The sequence below is a fragment of the Tachypleus tridentatus genome, chromosome 13 (genome assembly GCF_004210375.1).
Source record: "Tachypleus tridentatus isolate NWPU-2018 chromosome 13, ASM421037v1, whole genome shotgun sequence".
NCBI classification, from domain to species: Eukaryota; Metazoa; Arthropoda; class Merostomata; order Xiphosura; family Limulidae; genus Tachypleus; species Tachypleus tridentatus.
The window spans coordinates 69359930-69380133 of record NC_134837.1 but is presented as its reverse complement, the minus strand read 5'-3'; the positions used below and the strand labels follow the sequence as shown (position 1 = coordinate 69380133).

General features: G+C 35.5%; 1 protein-coding gene across 2 annotated transcripts in view; it reads left to right on the top strand.

Moving 5' to 3' along the window:
• The window catches only part of Nup75 (nuclear pore complex protein Nup75), a 69451-nt gene that overhangs the window by 10249 nt on the left and 38998 nt on the right, over positions 1-20204 (top strand). For both annotated transcript variants that reach the window (XM_076482363.1, XM_076482362.1), the window contains exons 2-3: positions 11978-12080; positions 19208-19312. In XM_076482363.1, the coding sequence (XP_076338478.1) occupies positions 11978-12080; positions 19208-19312 (208 nt within the window). The remainder of the gene's footprint in view (positions 1-11977; positions 12081-19207; positions 19313-20204) is intronic.

The following is a 20204-nucleotide window of genomic DNA, read 5'->3' as shown; positions in this document are numbered from 1 at the left end:
ACCAGGCTATTGTCCTACCTTTCACTAAGCCTGGAAAGGATCCCAAGATTCCTTCAAACTACCATCTAATTGTTTTGACGAGCTGTCTCTGTAAGACCTTAGAAAGGATGGTTAATGCTCATCTTGTTTGGCTCTTCAAATCAAACTCACTCCTCCACCCAGTGTGGGTTCCGACGACAGTGCTACACCATGGACCGCCTGATTCGACTTGAAACATCAATCAGAGAAGCCTTTCTCAAACGACAACATCTTGTATCAATATTTTTTGACATTAAGAAGGCTTATGATACAACATGGAGGTATGGCATTTTGCGAGACCTTCATATATATGGGTTATGTGGCCATTTGCCCATTTTTATTGAAATTTTTTTAATGGACAGGAGATTCCAAGTTTGTGTGGGTTTGACACTTTCCTGTTCTTTCCTGCAGGAACTTGGAGCCCCTCAGGGCTGTGTTCTGAGTATCACATTTTTTAGTATTAAAATTAATGCCATCATTGAACAACTCCCTCTCACTATTGCAAATGGGCTCTATGTTGACAACTTTCACATTTCATGTCAGTCATTGAACATGAGGTATGTTGAGTGGGAGCTACAGACTGTTCTCAATCATTTACTGAAGTGGAACACAGCAAATGGCTTCTCTCTCTCTCTAAATCCGTTTGCATACACTTTTTCTGCCAATGGGGTATTCACCCTGAACCTGAACTCTGTATCGGTGAAGTTGTGTTGCCTGTGGTCCCTGACACAAAGTTCTTGGGGCTTATCTTTGACCATAAGCTGACCTTTATACCACATATCAAGCAGTTGCAGGTCAAATGTACAAAAGCACTGAACATCCTCCATGTCCTCTCTTATACCACTTGGGGAGTGGATCGACATTCTATGCTAAAGATATATTGTGCTCTTATTCGATCGAAACCCGACTATGGATCACTGGTCTATGGCTCTGCCTTAAAGATGCTAGACCCTATTTATCATTAAGGACTTCTGCTCTGCACTGGGGCTTTCCACACTTCTCCAGTTCAGAGATTATACATAGAGTCTTATGAACCTTCTTTGCACCTCTGCCATTTGCAACTGTCTTTACTATATGCTTTGAAACTTCATTCCTTACTGAAGCATACCACCTGGGGTTGTGTTTTCCTTTCTCGGTGGGCCCTGCCTTTTCAGAACAGATGGTCTGCCATTGCTCCTTTTGACCTTTATATCCAAATGCAGTTGGATGAATTGGGTCTGTCCTTGGATAACATTGCTGTATCCACTGGTCAGCCCATCCCACCATGGCTTCTTACAGTTCCCAAATGTGACCTATCTTTAAGTCATCTGAGAAAAGTAGACACTCCTGATTGGAAATACTGTCTGCTATTTGCTGAACATCTTATGAATCATCCTTCTATTCCTGTTTATATAGATGGTTTGAAATCAGGTGACTGTGTGGGCTCTGCCATGGTTTTTTTTGGTTCGGTGGTTGCCCGCAGAATCCCCTTTACAGCTTCTTTGTTCACTGCTGAACTGTACACCATTTCTCTTGCTCTGGATCACATAGAAGCTAAGCATTACTCAAACTGCACTATTTATACCGACTCGCTTAGTTCTTTACTGGCCCTGGAATTGCTTCACATAGGTTCACACCCTGTTCTCGCCAATATTCAAAACCAACTGGCCAATATCTCTTTAACATCTACTTCTATCCAGTTTTTCTGGATACCAGACCACATTGGTATTCTTGTCCCATACATGGACTATGGATCTGTATTCAAGGCTCGGCTCCCTGCCAGCTGGCAGGTGACTTGAAGTGAGCAATGTGAAAACAAGCTTTTCCAACTAAAACCCTGTATTGGACTTTGGCCATCTTGCTTCTGTAAGGATCAGAAGGAGGAGGTTGTTCTAACTAGACTACGCATTGGTCACAGATTTTTAACTCATCTTTTTGCTTTATCTGGAACTGATGCACTGGTGTGTAGTTTGTGTAACACTCGGATCACAATAAGCCACATTTTACTTTCTTGTCATCGTTATGACTCTCAATGATGGCACCATTTTAAACATGTTTTGTCCCAAAATTTGTCTATAAGGTTAGACAGTGTTATTGGTGATGGTGGCACTGTCAACTTTGGTAATGTTTTTAGTTTTTTTAAAGGCCAATAATATTTTTAATACCATTTAAGTTTTTTAATTTATACATTACACCATTTTAATGTTGCTCCCTTTTAAAAATCACAGTTCATCTAGTTCAATTTGAAATTAGAAACTGGGCGTAACATTAAATAACTTGAAACCAGGAATGAAAAGGCCAACTTCAGGTGACTTATGCTGCTGTTTGAACTATCCATTTGAACTACTCATTAGTCATCCTGGTGAGTTATTATTATAATTTTGCTACACATCTTCTAAAACCTTTTTATTACTTTCCTTTTTGAAAATGGCCATAAGGTTAAATAACTCAGAACCAGGACTGGAAAGGCCAACTTCAGGTGACTGATGGTGGTTTTTGTACTAACCTGTTAGTCTACCTGGCGAGTTATGATAATTACAGTTACACTACAGAAAGTCCATTACAACTTGTATTACTGTAGTTTTTCTCTTAACGTTGTAAACTATATGTAAACATTGAATTTATGCTATTTGTGTTTTTGTTTTACCTTAATTTCCTTCTATGAATTTTACTAAATTTATTTTTAACTTTTTATTGGATGTTTGGCACAGATAGCCTAGCTGCCTTGTGCCATAAAACACTAAATCAACCAACCATTTTTATCATTACCTCTACTTCAGTAGTTTGTCTTTCATCTCTATCATTACTGTTAGTTCTGAAGTTTGTCTTTCATCTCTTTTGTTACCTCTACTTTATAGTAGTTTGTTTTTAATCATTCCTTCTACTTCATGAGTTTATCATTCTTGCTATCACTGTCTTTCATCTTTATAATAGTTTGTCATTCATATCTATTATTACCTTTGCTGTAGAAGAGCTCTTTCATTTCTGTGTTGTATGTGTTAATTCTTTGGCTTTTGAGTTGTTTTTATCCTTTGAATTTTAGGTTTAGAAATAATGTTGCTAATTCACTTTTTTTTTTATAAACGTTAAATATATTTTAGACTTCTTACCTTAGACGGTTTTGTTTGTCTTATTTTTTATTTGAAATTCTATTATTTGTTTATTTATTTACGCATTAGGAGAGATCAACAGTTTTCAAAGCATAGACTATTGAACAAAACATTTACATCTGTGAAAAATACATTTGAAACAATTTTAATCTTGTTTCATTTTGAACCAGAATACAACATCACAGATTTACTCAGAAATATTTATTGGTCTGTTTTTAGTTATGACCCACTTTTCTTGGTTAGGGCAGTTTCGTGGTATTTGAACGTAACTGAATTAAGTTATCCAGGAATTTTTAGGAAATGAAGAAGGGCATGAAACATTTTACCTCACATTAAGTAAACAAAGAATTGAAACCTTTAGTAGCTGTATGAGCTTTCTTCAGTAGAGTAATAAGAAATTGCTTTTAATAGAGTAAGTTTGATATAGTGATAATAAAATGTTTCTGTCCATTATATGTAGTGCAAATGATAGAATTTTTAAGTTTACAAAATTAAACTGAAATAATGTGAGTTCTTTATTTTGTTTCTTTTAGCAGTTGGAATGGTTGAAATATAAACCTATCTGTAATTTGTATTTGTAAATTTATGCTAGTGAGTCAAATCCCACTAGTTTAATTATGAATTCCAACATGGTACTTTATCTTGACCCACATAAATAGGTATTCTTGTTCACTCCTGCTCTCTACATGCAAATGAAATATTCTTAAGCATTCCACAAGCCTTTTATCTCCCTTGTATTGGAAATGACCAATTCCAATACATCTGTTGTACATTAACTCTTGACCAGTAACAGTGTAACATATTCTTCTGACCCATGTGACTCGCTATTCAATTCACCTCACTTCTCATTTGACATTGTTCATACTTAGATTATTTTATTTTTAGTGCTCTTTCAGTGAATCAATTTTGTAATTTTAATAGTTTAATTTCTGAAATGGGTTTCTTTCTTATTTTTTATCTTTAATTTCTCAGTCATTTTTTCCCTCACACTCTCATATTTTGCATTAAACCCTTTTGTGTATGTATTTCTACAATAAATTTTGAGGTTCATGATCCCACTTCAGATATAATACCTCTAGCTGTCTTTCACAAGCTGTGGGTAGGGGAGACTGTGAGATTGATCATTATATTAGTCAACTTTCTCCTCCTGAACTTGCCTTGCTAATCCATCTGAACACGCCAAACTTGTTTGAGCCAATGGCAATTTTATAGCCCTTTTTACACCACTTGATTTTGCATGTATTCTAATATTATTCCTGTAAAAATCAGCTGGATGAAGTATGGTATTTTTCTACATAATTTCTCAGGTATGTTATCTTTTTTCCACTTCCTCACTTTTCTATGATTCTTTATTACCTCCCTATTGGCTTGTTTGTCATCTCCTGCTCTCACTTTATGTGTGAGGTTTCATATTTGATGGGATCTTTTGGGTTGAGATGCAACCTTTTCCTTGGTTCATTTGCTGCCTCTTTCCTTTAGGGAGTGATGGATGGCCCTTCTTCTTTGGCAATATGTTTTGGATCATGTATCTGAGACTTTGGAATTGTGTGTAATCTATGCATCAACACGTTATCCTTTCTTCTTTGGTTGCACTTTTGTTGCAGTTGGAACCACAACATGCCCCTTTTCCTTTTTTCCATCCTGGTCCTTATCTACTTTTCTCTGTTCTTCCTTACCAGGGTTTTTCATCTCATCATTTTATTCACCATATGAGTATGTTACCAACAGTACCAAAGACTTACCAGTGAGTTCTGATCCAGTTGGAGCTTGACTTTGTTACCTTTTGGCAATGTTTCACTACAGAACCATGGGTTATTCAGATCTTACCAGAGGGACTTGCTTTACCATTTTTATCCCAACTCTTTCATTTTAGATGTCTTTTTCCTTCCCCATACTTGGCTATCCTGTCTCAAGAGGCCATTGCATGTCTTCATAGTCTTTTGCCAGGCTGTTTGTTGTCTGTAAGGTAAAATGGAGACTGACAGCCTGCACCAGGTTTATTCTCCTTCAGTATCATTTTCAATCTGCCCCATGTTACCTTAGAATTGTTTTTCCCCCTTAGAATGTTTTTTTTTTTTCTCCAGGTTTATAAATAATAAAGAATGTTGCAAATGCATTTTTGCATACCTCAATATCTTGTCACTTGTAACCTTCTATTTAGTTTCTATTTAGGTGACTTATCTGTCTTGTGCATTGCTCTTTGGATTTGCTTTAGCCCTGTATATTTTATCAGGTGGTCATAGCATTAGTTAATGATTTACATGCTCTTGGGTTGCACTTTCTTCTCTCTTTGGATGACTGGCTACTGTTAGCTCATTCCAGGACTTTGCCTACTATCCTTATCAGTTGCTTTGGAAGGTGGCTAATCAAATTTGAGAAGTGCTTACTGCAGCCTAATCAATATTTTGTTTATCTGGATGTTTTTCTTTTTCTCCACCCATGTTTATGGACTTTCCAGATCTGTTATAGCTTGTGAGGTTCTATTTCTTTGTCCTATTATATTTGGCTTATATGTGGGCTCTTCAAGGTCAGTGGAATCTCAGTATGGATCTTTTATCAACTCTTATTACCCTTGTCAATGAGTTGGATTGATGTTTAGACATAACTAGCACATTGGTAGGTGCCCTCCTTTCTCCTTATCTGATTTAACAAATTTCATAGATGTATTCCTTCAGGGATGGGGCATGTTGGTCATTCAAGAGGATGCTTTGGTGTTTTGGCCTGAGAGGTTTTATCACTATCCTGGAATTTTTCACTGTAAGTTGTATTTTTCTCCAGCTGGCCAGAAATCATCTGATAACAATCCATTCTGATGTTTCTTCTCTGGTTGCTTAACTCAATCACCATGGCAGTACCTATTTTTGATCCCTTTGTATTCAGTTGTTGGAATTTTTGGGGTCCCCATGCTCAGTATTCATATTATTGCATGTAATGTTCTGGGTTCTTTCACTATTGTTACAAAATCTATCTGATGGAATGAGCTCTCAATCTTTTTGTTCATTAGTGACTTTGACTTCACATCAAAGCTTTTGCTATTTCTTTTAACCCCAAATTGCCTTGGTTTTGGTCTCTGCTCTGTTTATCAATGTTTATTGCCAAAATTATATCCAAACATTTGTCTATTCTCCCATTCTTCTTCTTATCCAGATAATCTTAATTTTCCTTGACACTCCATGTTCAGTACTTCTGGTAACTCCTTCCTGACTTTCTCAGCTTTGGTTTCTGTGGCTTTTCCAGTGCCAGTTTCCTCCTCCATTATGTCTTCCTCTGACTCTCTTCATTCTTTGTCACCCTCAGTCATTGGTGTTTCATCCAGACCATCATGTCCTATGTTTTGATGCCTGGTTTTCATTTGGTTTTTGGTGAGGAGTTCTGGCTTCTCCTGATGGTGAGCTTCTTTTCTGGCTTGTTTCATTCACCCTTCCTTCTATGGAAATTTTTCAATGCAAATGTAACATTTTCCATTGGTTTCTGGGCCCATTGTTCCTCATTATGTAGATTTCTTCACTTGACTTTTGAATTGGGATTCTTCTGTCTCTTCAATCTTGAATTTTGGGTGACCATGTCCCCCATGCCTTATGTTTTCTCGATATTGCAGGTATTTATCTCCTACATTTTACTTGATGTGTTCCTTCTAAATTTGTCATCTGCTGTAGCAGAGCTCTCTTCCAGAAAGGGTTATTCATGTGGTCTTACAGTGCTTCACTTTCCTGCACTCTGCCAGTGCTCCTTGTTCCACCTTGCCCTTACTTCTTCCTTCTGTTCACTCATGGATGTTGATTGTTTATTTGCTATTGATGTTTCACATAATTTTTAATCTTTTATTTATTTTCTTCTTTATCCAGATCATTTCTTCTCCCTAAGTATTTGGTGGTTAATGAGGATAGATCCTCTGTTTAGCTGCTTTCCCTTCCTTCTCTGTCCCACATTCATTCTTGGCTTGATTCAGTACATACTCTTCTCTGTTACATTGTTCACATGGTTTCCATCTGTAGTGCTCATTCCCACATCTTTTTTTTTTTTCTTGGCAGCCATCTTCTGTTTATGATTTTTTCCTTCCACCTTTGTCAGTTGGATTCAACTCTTAATTTGATTGGCTTATTCTTCTTTCTTGTCTTTTTCCTATACTTTGTTTAGGTTGCATTCTTATCCAATTTGACACCATACCTTTTCATTGGCATTTTGTCTTCTTCAATTAGGCATGTCAACTACCCATATGTTCATCTCTCACTGTTTGCATTGGGTCATGGTTTCTCCCTCTTTGGGCTGATATCTTTCACCTGTATTCATGATTACAGAAAAACACATGGGTTCAATACATCTTGATACAAAATGATGAAAATCATTTAACCAGAACACTTTCAAAAGGTAGACCTGTCTTCTTTGCATCTGAACTACTTTCTTTAACAGCAGCAGTGTAAAGGCACGTGGACTACATTCTTTAACATCAGCACTGTAGGGCATGTGGACTACATTCTCTAACATCAGCACACTAAGGGCATGTTGACTACAGATTATATTTCCATCCCAGTACAGCATACACTGCAGAGATGGGGCATTCCACAAGATTGCTTGTAGGTTTATTCTTGTGATGGGTTTTTTAATAGAAAATTTGCTGGTCCCAGATTGTACTCATTCATGGACTATATGGATAAAGCAGAAAGGAATAGCTGCCTATCCTTGACATGCTTTGTATTGAATAAATCAGTATGGCTGCTATTGAAAATAGTATTTTATGGGCACACATTACACTGTTTCAGATGTTATTCCTGTAGACTTTCCACTGCATTTTTCTTCCCTTTTCTAATTAGAGTAGAGTTTGAGAGTCCTTACCTGCTGAATGGGTTTAATGAATATAAAATACAAACAAAGTATAGATGCAAAAACGGCTCGTTTGGGCTGAGAAAACACTTTACATAGAAGAGCGAACAACGTTTCGACCTTCTTCGGTCATCGTCAGGTTCACAAAGAAAGAGGTAACTGACGGAAGCTGACCACATGTTTGAAAGGGTTGTGTAACTGTGTGTCGAAATGTAGAGGCGGTATTAGATGTTTGAATATATAATTTTATTTATTATATTAATATAGGTATAAAGGCGTTCCTTTATATTGGTTTATTTTGGGTTTAAGTTGTTGTATAAGTAAGGCTTCTTTAATTTTACGTTTGTTTATGTTTGTTTCTTTATTTAGTATTTGAGTGTTTTCTATGGTTATGTTGTGTTTATTTGACTTGCAGTGTTCGGCGTGTGAAGGTGACTTTTATGTTCTTTGAATCTGGTTTCCATTTTCTACTTGTTTCTCAATATAGAAGTCGTGGCAGTTATCACCTTGTATTTTATAAATAATGTTGGTGTGGTGTTTGTCAGTGTAGTTTTACATAGTATAGACCTCAGTTTTGTGCGGGTTTTGAATAAATTTGGTATTAATTGGAATGTCATATTTTGTTACTAATTTTTTGCCAAATGTTGGTTATGTGTTTGCTGATGTCGGGAATATATGGTATACAGCAGTATATGGTTTCATGGTTTTTTGATTAAGTGAGCTGTATTTACTTTAGTTGGTTGATTTTGCTTTCTGTCTAGGTGTGTCGCATTATAATGTTTTCTACGGTTTGTGGAGAAACTTATTGATGTTGGTGAAGTATTGTTTTATTTTGTCTAATTCATCGTTAATTTTATCTGGTGAGCATAGTTTTATGGCTGTGTTTATTTGGTTTCTTAGTATGTTGAGTTTTGTTTTGTTTCATGTGCTGAGTCCCAAGGAATGTATAGTCCAGTATGGGTGATTTTTTGGGTGGATTTCTGTTTGAAATTGTGTATCAGTTCTTGTAATTTTGAGGTTAAGAAATGATATTTGATTGTTTTCTTCCTGTTCACATGTGAAGTTGATGTTGGGATGTATAGAGTTAATGTGATTGAAAAAATTAAGTATGTGTTCTGTAGATTTGAATCCCAAGAACCGTGTCATCTACATATCTATACCAGTATAGTGGTGGATGTAATGCTGTGTTAATTGCTTGTGTTTCAACTTGTGTCATAAAATATTGGCTAGAACTGGTGATACTGGGTTGCCCATGCTTAGGCCGTTTGTTTGTATATAGTTTTGGTTGTTGAACATGAAGTTTGTCTTTATCGTGGTGAATTCTATGAGGGTTGCTAACTGGTTACTGGGAATTTCTATAGTTGGGTTAGGGTCTGGGATATAGAGTTCTAAGGCTATCTTGCAGGCTTCAGTGGTTGGAACTTCTGTAAAGAGGGATATAACATCGAAACTGGCCATTAAGGCTTTATGATTAAGTTGATTTAGATTAGACTTGAAATTAAAAGAGTCTTTGATAAATGAGCTGGCTGATGTTACATATTTGGAGAATGCCCATGCTATGTATTTACCAAGGTTGTAATTAAGCGATTCATATGTGGACATTATTGGTGCGTAATGGACAATCTGGTTTATGAGGTTTGGGGATGCCGTATATTTGCGGTGTCGCGTGAGTCGGTTTTATGTAGGTAGGAATAAAGTGTTTGTGAAATTGTGTTGGCTTTTTTCATTTGTAGTAGTAATTTGTTCAGTTGCGTCTCGTGTGTCTTTGTTGGATTTGTGTGTATTGGTTTAAATTTGTTAGGTGTCTGATAGGATGTTATTCATTTTTTGGATGTATTCATTACGTGTTCATTATGACTATAAGCGTTACCTTTATCTGCTTTTAGAATTTTTATGTTTTTTGTCTTGTTTTAGGTTTTTTATGCAATTAATGTCTCTTTTGTAAGGTTGTTTTCAGTTTTCTGTTTTGTGAAATTATGTTGATGGTTTTGTGAGAAAATTCTTTGAAAAAATCGTTTAAGATGTTGTTTTTAGGTGTTTCTGGAAAATATAAATTTGTAATTTTTTTTACCTGGGAAGGTTGGCTGTTGGATGTCAATAAAATTATCTAAGTTGTCTTCTTTCTGTTGGTCGTTTTTGGTTGTTTCCTTGTTTTTGTTCTCTGTAGAAAGTATCACAAGTCTCCTGGCTAGGTCTTCTAAACATGTTTTGATTTCTATGGTTGGAATGTACCTAGGTGCTATAGCGAAGTTGAGTCCTTTGTTAAGTAGATGTATCTCGTCTGTGTTTAATTGACCGGTCGGATCTGTTAATTATGAGGTTAGTCAGCGGTTTGTCGTTTGGGTGTCTTTTCTGTTGTTTGCATCTTAGTTTTTCTAGTTTTTTGTTGTGGCAGATCTTTTTGTCTCTGTCGTTTTTAGTATTGATTTGGTTTATGTTTCGTTGTATAAGTCCGTAAATCTCTGGTTTAATGCAGCATGCCAGTTGATAATCTAGATTCATTTTTTGTTTTTGTAAGTAATGTAGTTCTTTGTATTTTGTGTTCAACATGGCTTTCAGTAGTTTTTTCTGTAAATTTTGGATAATACTTGTATTATGTTAAATGGCTGTATCATGAAACCCTTTCCGGTATAGACCAAAAACAATAATTGCTTTACGTAGGCACTTCTTTAGTATTGTAGACTATGATAATATTAAAATCAAGATCATTATACAACAACTGAGTTGAGAGCAGGACAGTGATGTTCTACTGGTGTAGATAATGTGAATACCTTCATGAAGAAATAAATATAAATGGGAGTAAGCCATTAAAATTGCAGTTCTCCAACTGAGTTGAGAGCAGGACAGTTGTTTTATTGTAGATGGGATCTTCATGAAGAAATAAATATAAATGGGAGTAAGCCATCTTGCCCCTTGCCCCATGTAGATATCAGTTCCCAGTAGTTGGGTTTTGGATTTAAAGTTGAACCAGTCAACTTGAGCTCTCACATGTGTATTACAGATGTCTATATTCCACCTTTAGTTATACTCTTATTACTTCATCAGTATTGTGGGCCACAATAGGTGTACTTGTACATTATAACAGCTCTTCCACTTCCTCTATCTCTTGATGCTTATTAGTTCAAAGGTGTTAATGGACTTGCTGTTGTTCTGTTCATATTCACTTTTAAGGAAGATGGTCTACATTACTGAGACATCTTTTCAGTACTTGATGTTGGGTTCTAGAATTGATCTGTCAGCATTATTAGCATATGTCCATTCATGGGTCTCTGAGTTCTGATTCCCTTTGGCCTCATGAACTTGAGGTGAAAATGGTATGATCATCTTTCCTACCCCCACTAGATGGCTGGGTTTTGGATCATAGTTGACCTACCACCAGTATCACTGGAGGGGAGATAAAAAGCTTGTGGCATGCATTTAAGATTTTTTGCATATTTAAGGCAGCACTAAATGAGAATAGCTATTTATGTGAGGGGATATGATAAGTAAATATTCAATGTAGAAATTTTCAATGTAAAAACATTATAACTTTTAAGACACACACAAACGATTATGAAATAGTATTCCTTTGTGTGTATTACCTCTTAAAATCATTATATGTGGCTGTTACAAGATCTTATGCAAGTCTTATCATGGGTTTGGATTTCGTCCATTTTCCAGATATTCCAGAACAATCCAGTTTTATATAAAAAATTTGTAAATCATCGATTATGTGGTTTATCGTTCCTTACATTCACATATATTTTGTATTTAAAAATAAAATTTTCTTAAAGCATTTACTTTCATATTTTTGTTAATCTGCTGCATGTAGAATATAATATCATGTAGAGAAGGTTTTAAATAAGTTAAAACATTTGTCATAAAGAGTTATTTATATGTAAAGGTATCACTATGTAAGAGTGAATATTTGTGTCATGCATACCTTTATTTTTGAAGCCTAATAGAATTTTGTTTTAATATTTTTAAGTAATACATAAATGTTATTTTTAAATGAAAACTAATAGGTATGAAAACTAAGAGTATTTACAGTTCACTGTTCTGTAACTTAGGTAATTCCAGACTGGTCACTGTCAGAGGGAGGGAAGTTTGAATGGGGAAGAGGTAATCACCTGCTTGTGTATGGATCTTCTGTATGTAGAAAACCACAATCAGGTAATATAGTGTTGTTACCTACTATTGTTCATTCTTAGAAATTAAAACAGTCATTATAAATCATGTATTTAAAACCTCATTTCAAAACATGTATACCTCCTATCACAAATATTATATTATCAGGCCTTTTACCTTTTGTCCATCTGTACGTTGGTCTGAATTTTTTCACTTGTTCCAGTCCTTATTACCCCACTTAATTACACTGGTAATATTTGTATCATGACACTATGTCAATGTGCCTTCTATCCTGGCACTGTATATAAGCACCACATCCAGATAATGTTACTAATTTTCCTTGACAAAGCATTGCTAATGGGTTTCCTGGTGTTACCATCATTTGGAGATACCTAGTTGATTTTGTAAAATTAAAATTGATAATAATATATATGTTTTTCTGTTTGGCTTGCCAATTTATGGTATGAAGAATATTATTTATTGTATAGAGACAAATAAGGTCTCTCCTATCCCACCTCTGATATCTAGCATTGCACAAAAACTGGAGGGAAAGGAGGGAATCTGTCTCATTTGAGACTGTTGGTAATCTTATTTATAGTAAGATGGAAACATGGTGTTCCTCTGAGGGCCTCCAATGCTGCAATTGAGGGCAATCCTCAACATTCTGGAAACAATTTAAGTTTACTTTTTGTGCACCTTCTTTTAGCATGTTCACTTTTGAGCCCACCCATGGGATAGCCATGGGTTTACAGACTTGCTAGAATCCAAGGTTTGATTACTTATAATGGACACATCAAATAGCCCAACGTTGTTTTACTGTAAAAAAACAAACCTGTTGTTTCAATCAATAATAACCAAGACAGTCTTGATATTTAACAAAAGAAAAAAAAAAAAAAAGGATGGCACTTTGGGATTAAGTTGCCTTTGATTAGTTTTTTTGGTTGGTTCTATGAAAGTTTGATGTTTTTGGTTTTTCCCTACTTGCTTTACACGTTGGCTAAATATTTAGTTTCCTCTTCATCCACAGACATTGGGGTTTATGTAGGGAGATTTATTTCTGAGTAAAAAAGACAGTCTAATTTGCCATGATTATCAGAACTTCATGATTTAGCCTACCACTGCTTGGTGGAAGCATATCCAGACTCTTGAATAATACATCTGCTCCTTGAATTTAGGGATCTAAGACAGAGTTTGTAGTTAACCTGTATAGACAAATCAATGTCCCTTGAGGGGACAGGATACATCTTCAGACTTGCAACTCTAAAATCCAATGCTTTGTTTTCCTTACACTACACCTTAGAAGACTTTCAGGATCACCAAGTTCATTTATGATGAGCTGGAACAATTGTTAGCATACACATCAGTTCACTTGTTGGCTTTTGTTTTCCTCCCTTTTATCAATGGCATCTTAAATTTCATTGGCTCCTAGAGGGAATCATAGTTCCACCCCTGTTTAAGGGTTCCAACATCAGCCTCTTGGTACCCAGAATATATTCTGTCTATATTCAAGGGTTAAACTACTTGGTTGGATTGCTGCCAGTGATGTTGGTGATTATTGTGTGTCTTCAATGTCTGTGGGTCTTGGCTTCAGGAACTTCTGGATGTGTGGTAAGCTTAATTACAGATTTATTAGTACCATAGGTCCTTAAGTCAGGATTAGTCATCCTTTCCACTATTATCCACTCAACCTGTAGGATTTCTGTCTCCCACAAATCCTTGGGATTTGGAACTTATTTCTAGGGCTATCACAGTTTGGTTGTTTTTGAGAGTGGTGAGAGAGTCATGTTAGTTCTTCCAGGGTTTTATTTGCATTAGTTATTGGGTCTAACAAGATATGAGAGTGGTGTTCAATCATCAGTCTTTATTGTTTGTATTAATTCTCCAGAGTTCACAAGTTGCTCATTCCTCAATCTCATTTTTACTGGGATTGTGGATGGCATCACACTAATATCATCATTGTTTGTGCACATGAGTCAGTTCAGGGCTTTTTATCTTCCAACTAGAATTGACTTCATGTGGGTTCTGTCAAATAGTACTAGTTTTTCCCTCATCACCTCCATTCTATACTACCGTGCACACATCATTACATCAAGACTCATTACTGTTGGTATCATCTAGTTAACTGTCAGAACAGCATACTCTGATTCTACTTTCAGAAATAATCAAGGCAAACTTCATTCTTAGAGCATCTGTCTGTTCTTGTTTCAGTTCAGATGGGACAGGATTACAGTGTTAGGCCTTACCTTCAGTAATTTGTTCCAACCTGTTGTTGGGTTCTGTTGACAATACTTTATTGGCAGCTACATCCTGGTTTCTATTTCTGTGTGATGGACATTTGGCAGTGGAAATGACATGCACACATACTGGCAATGGTGTATTAAGAGGAGGCTAAACCTACTTTGATCAGGAGTGCCAACCATAACTCATTTGTGATCTGGTCCTTTGTCAAGAATTTTTGCATCCTGCACAATAGTCCTGTATCAGGTGGTCTTATCAATTGCTGTTAGATAATCATGACAGTTCTCTGGATGTTTGTTTTTCTCAGATGTCGGTAAGCATCAGCCTACATGGGAGCATACTGTTAATACTAGTTCAGATCTGATGCTTAGTTAATGGGTTGAGTTGAGCATGGCCCCTCTTTTTGATCACTATTAGTTTAGTACATTGTTCTTGCTAGTCAATCTATTATCTTGTATTTCTGAATGCAGAGTGGTCCCATTCTGGCTCCTTAGTTGAGCATGGTTTGTTATATGTCCTCTTCATAATTCTGGGGGCAAGTGCAGTTTATCTTAATGTTCATATCTCCCGACTGGATTGAATTCTGTTTCCTCAGGTTGAGTAAGACATAGACGATTTCATCATTCCCTGTCTGTGGTGTTACTGTTTGAACTTCATCAGGTTTAGAAGGTTTGTCCACTTCAGAGTTGCTTACCTTCTTGTTGTTATTCCAGTTGCTTGGAACACATCATTCTATGGTTACAGGTTGGAATTTGCTCATGTGTGTGTGTGTGTCAGTATAGGGACCATGACCCTGAGTAGTGGAATCTTGGCTATCTGATTATGGCCTGACCAGTAATGATGACAAATCATATAAGATTTCATCCACTGTACATTAATCATATTCTGGGTGAAGAGCATACCTGTTCTAGATGTTGTGTGGTACCCCTAACTCAGGTTCCAGTCTTCTGTTGCACACCTATGATTTATGCAAATGCTCTTCATATGGGTAATGCCTTCACTGGCCCCTCCACCTTATCAGTGTGAGATTCTAACTATAAGTGGAAGATGAGTTATGTTTTGGAAGTTAACATATTCTTAAATTGAAAATGTATTTCCAATAAAACTTTACAAACTCCTGCTTTTCCTCTACACATAGAGTTGGGGTCAGAAAAGTGATAATATTATCTAATTAGGAAGCTCCTATACAGCACATTGACATAGGTAGAAAACATCACAAGACAATTAAAGTGGGATATAAAAACTGGAGCAAGTGAGAAAAAAATTAGAAAAATGCTAAGATGGCTAAAGTAAGAAACCCTGACAGTTGAGCAATAGCTGTAAGTGTGAAAGTAGGTAATTTGTGATGTCAAGAAAATCCACTTTTAGTAAAATGTATTATCAAGATGGCTGGAATGGGTATTAAGACTTTAATTGAAATAAAGTACAGAACAACATTTTAACCTTCTTAGGTCATCTTCAAGTTGGCAATAAAGAAGACCTAAGATACATTATTCTGAACTTTAATTTAATAATAAATTTTTAACACCCATACCAGCTGTCCTGAGAATACAAAGGAGGTAATTATTATTTGAAATACATTTCCAATTTAAGAAATTGTTAATTTATGAAGTAAGCAGTAATTTTGATAAACTTAAACTCAAATGTAATGTGATAAAGCTGAGCCCAATGTTGTGAGAATTTGTTAAGGACAAACCTACCTTACATTTTTTTATTGCTGAAACATTTTATTTATACTTTAAATTTCAAAAGCTGGCTCATTACTTGAAAATGACTAGACCTTAAAAATTTTTTAAAAATACCATCCTCTGACACTAGCTGTTCTTAGACATTGACTTTGTCCATCTAAGCATTGGTCTCCATGCACCAGTCTTTTATACACCAATTAAATACAATTGTGCCCTCTATCCTGGCACTTGATATAAGCACTTTGCTCAGATAATATAATCACTTTTATTGATAAAGCTTTGGTTATTAAGGTTTTTTCTGATGAAATACTGCATATAGTTCTGTTATAGATTGGGGTTTTTACATTACCTTGTAGACTTTTGTATGATTATAATTTCCTTATAATTATATAAAAATAAATCTGTTGTATGCATGTATGAATTACAATATTACTGTTATTAACACAATGGCTCATCCCACCTCTTCTATTCCTCCTTTCTTACTTAGCATTTCCTTACGGTTAGGGGAGGGGGTCACTCTCAGTTGAAGCTGGATGGAGACACATGTTCGGCCCTGAGATATTTTCTTCTAGGGCTTCTTAAATTGCCTTTTGTTGATTCTGGAGAGAATTTGGACTTTTTTTCTTCTGACAGTTTTCTTTAGTCATTCAGCTTCTCACAAAGTCCATTTTGAGTCAAACTCCTTTCATTCAATTAGCCACTTGGGTTTTTGAGATTTTAGGGCTTTTGTCTTTCCTGCTTGAGTCTACTCCTTTCTTGTTGATGTAAAGGTCAGAGGGGGACTGTTTAGTTTCTTGCTTCACCTGATTTTCTTGGTTCATGTTAGGAGATTCACTGCTTTATTATATGATGAGATAGATAAACCTTGTATCCTCATTACTAACTATTCTACTAACTTCTATCTTGGTTAGATTGACTTTATCTGTTCCTTTTATAGAGATACCTCAGTGGAGGGAGTTTGTCTATCTGCTGTAATTGCTGTGCATTACATGCTTTTTTTGTCACTTCATATTCATGGGTGTCCTAGAGGCATTTTAATCACAAATTGATCTCATCTGTTTGCTTTTTTTTATTGTTGACCTATAGACTTTCTTTGGTCTCTAGCAGCTGACTAGTTTCAGACTTTAGTTTCAAGGCCTCTCCATTTGGGTTGACCAACAGCATTGGTATCTGCCTAAGTGTCTGTAAGGGTCAGTTATAGTGAGTTGCAACAATTTGTGGACACCTAGTATTCCTTCATTGAAGATCTATAGGTGCTTCAGGTTTTGATATTGAAGTTCATCTTTCATTTAGTTATCCACCATCATTATCCTCCCAACAAAAATAGTTTTGTGTAGGTATTTGTTTCATGGCTTTCAGAACTACTGGTCAAGGGGTGGTAGTGAAAGTTGACCATGTTCTTCTGGGATGTTATTCCTATTTCTTTGTCATGTCTGGGACAAAGAGAATTTGGTAGATGATTATCATTCTTTCTTACCACAGCACATATTTTGATCCTCCCAGATTCTCAATGGTGTACTTTCTCACCCCCATTGACATTCTTAACCAAGTTTGTGGATGTCCAAATATGAGCTTGATGAGATATTTATCCATATTTTCATAGTTAGTCATTTTGCCTTTAATTATTTTTTTTGGGTACAGGGATCACATTCTACAGTTCAGGGATCTAGCCTTTGGTCTTGTATCAGTACCACATGGCTTCTGCAAGGTTGTACAAGATTTAACCATGTTTTAAGACCAGCTTAGTCACCTTCCATTCATCTCCAGTCTGTGAAATGGATGGTTTAGGATTTAAGATGAATGTTTATTATTCCAGACTGGATGAGTTCTGTTCCTTTGGTTGAGTAAGACATACACAATCCTATCATTCCGAGTTTGTGTGTTGCCCTTCAAACTTATTCAGGTTGAGGAGAAGGCTTGTTCTCTTCAGTGTTGCTTACTGTCTCATCATGATTCCAATGGTTTGGGATGCTTCACTCCAAGGCTGCAAGTTGGAATCTGATCATACTTATATCTATATCTAATATTGCAGTCCAATAGTCTTAGTCAGCAATGTGAGATATAGGGACCATGACCCTTTAATTCCAATGTGATTAGTGGAACCTGGGCTATCCAGTTGGAGCTGGTCTATAGTAATAGTTACTCGTGTACTATTTCCACCCTTGATACAAGAACTAGGAACCAGGTGAAGAACATACCTGTTCTGGATGGAATGTTGTTACCCTACTCAGATACCACTATCTTGGTAAATCTTTGATTTCTGTATGGATAACGTCCACACTGGCCCCTCCACCTTCTCACTGTGAAATTCTCACTGTTTGTGTTAGCGGATGGTAAATATGTTTACAAGTTAGTAGTTTCCTAAATTAAAAATGTATTTCCAATAATACGTATCCCCACTAACACTCTCCTGGCCTTCTTCTCTACCAAGAGCTGGTGTTAGTGACAGAGATGGTTTTACTCTCAAAAAAAGTGTTTTTTGCATTATCTGAGTGAGATGATTATATATAGTGCCAGGATAGAGGGTGCATTTATGAGGGTGGAGAGATTTGCAAACTAGATATTGCCAAAGGCATTTAAGTCAGGTATAAAATACTGAAACTTTCTAGACCAATGTTTATATAGCCAGAGCCAGTATTGAAGAATAGTTGTTGTTTCAGCAGAGGTATTATTGCAAATACATTTTCATTATTTTCATCTTAATTTATTCACTGCATTTGGAAGTCATATCTGTCTTTTGTCTCCCACATGTCAATACCCAATAAGCTTTTTGTTTTGTAAGAGAATTCATTTGTTGGGTTGTTGGATGGTGAGGTGCAATAGCTCCAATGAAACAGTATTGATAGAAGCAGTATAACACTTTAAAAGTTATGATTTAAATGCTGATTTTGAATAGAAGTTAACACATTACTAAGAATTTGTTGGGTTATCAGCAGTTAACTTAGTTTTAAAGCAAATTTTAAATTATTCCACACCTTTATATATGTATATAAGGTTGTGTCATGTCAATTTTGTTTAATATTAATATAAGCAAATAGTTACATATGATGCTAAGGAAATTAGGAATGTTTAGTTTATAGAGAATTTTGTTTCATTCTCAGTAAAACAGACTTTTTATTTGTAAAACATCTGTCTTGACTTGGATTTTATGGTTTTAATTATTTTATAAGTTGAACTTGACACTCAACTTCTCTATGTGACTGTTACATACTTATTTTAAGCAAAACATATTAACATCTGTTGTAGATAGGCCAAGTAAGTTTTCACCATGTTCCCCAAAAATTCACCAGATAAAGTGGGACACGTCGTTGCAGAACCCAGCTACAAGAAAGCTCGTCAATGAATCTCATGGTAATAAAATATTTGTACTAAGTATATTACATGAATCTCATGGTAATCAGAAGTTTGTATTGAGTGTATTGCTGCTTTTAAGATTATATTTGTGAAAGTGTTTGAAAGTTTTCCATCTCTAATTATAAAATTTTCATTTATATGTGAACTCTTTTATGAGCAGTTGATGTTTAAAACATTTTGGTCAGTTAAGGTTTAAGAGGTAAGTAAAATGATTTGAGCCAAATTTATCACAAACAACAAGAAGAAACTGATAAAAAATACCTTCTAGTTCCTATAAAGGAAGAACCTGATAACAATATATTTAATTAGTTATATTCTTTACCAGTTTTATTTTTAGTTATGGCCTGTGTAATTAGACTTAGTGAATTATGTATTCTTGTAACCCATTAAAGTTTAATGATCTGTATTCTGCAACTTCGATGATTACTTCATTTATCTGATTAATTCTTCTGTGCAGTTTAACAGATTTCAAGAAGCTGTGTGGCATGAAAAACCTCAGCTCAAATATGGTGTCTAAAATGTCTTGGAAAAGTACTTTGTGAAGTTATAAATGAGTGTTGGAAAAACTGTGGTTTTAAAAGATTGCAACAAATACATATTTATTTTGTTTAGAAATTTAACATCAAAATGTGAAATATTACATCATTACTAAGTAATAGAATTACTCTTTATGGTCAAGAGTGGAGGTCAAATCCTGATGTTTAGTCAGAGTAGTCCAAAAGTTGATGGTGGGTATCTAGTTATCTTTTCCTGATTTAGGGACAGCTAGCATTGGTTGCCTGTGTGTAATTCTGCAGGAATATCTGAAACAATAAACCAGTCCACATATTTCAGGTAACACAGATTAAGATTCTCTGGTGTTAGTTTGTTTGAGTGCATGTAAATGCAC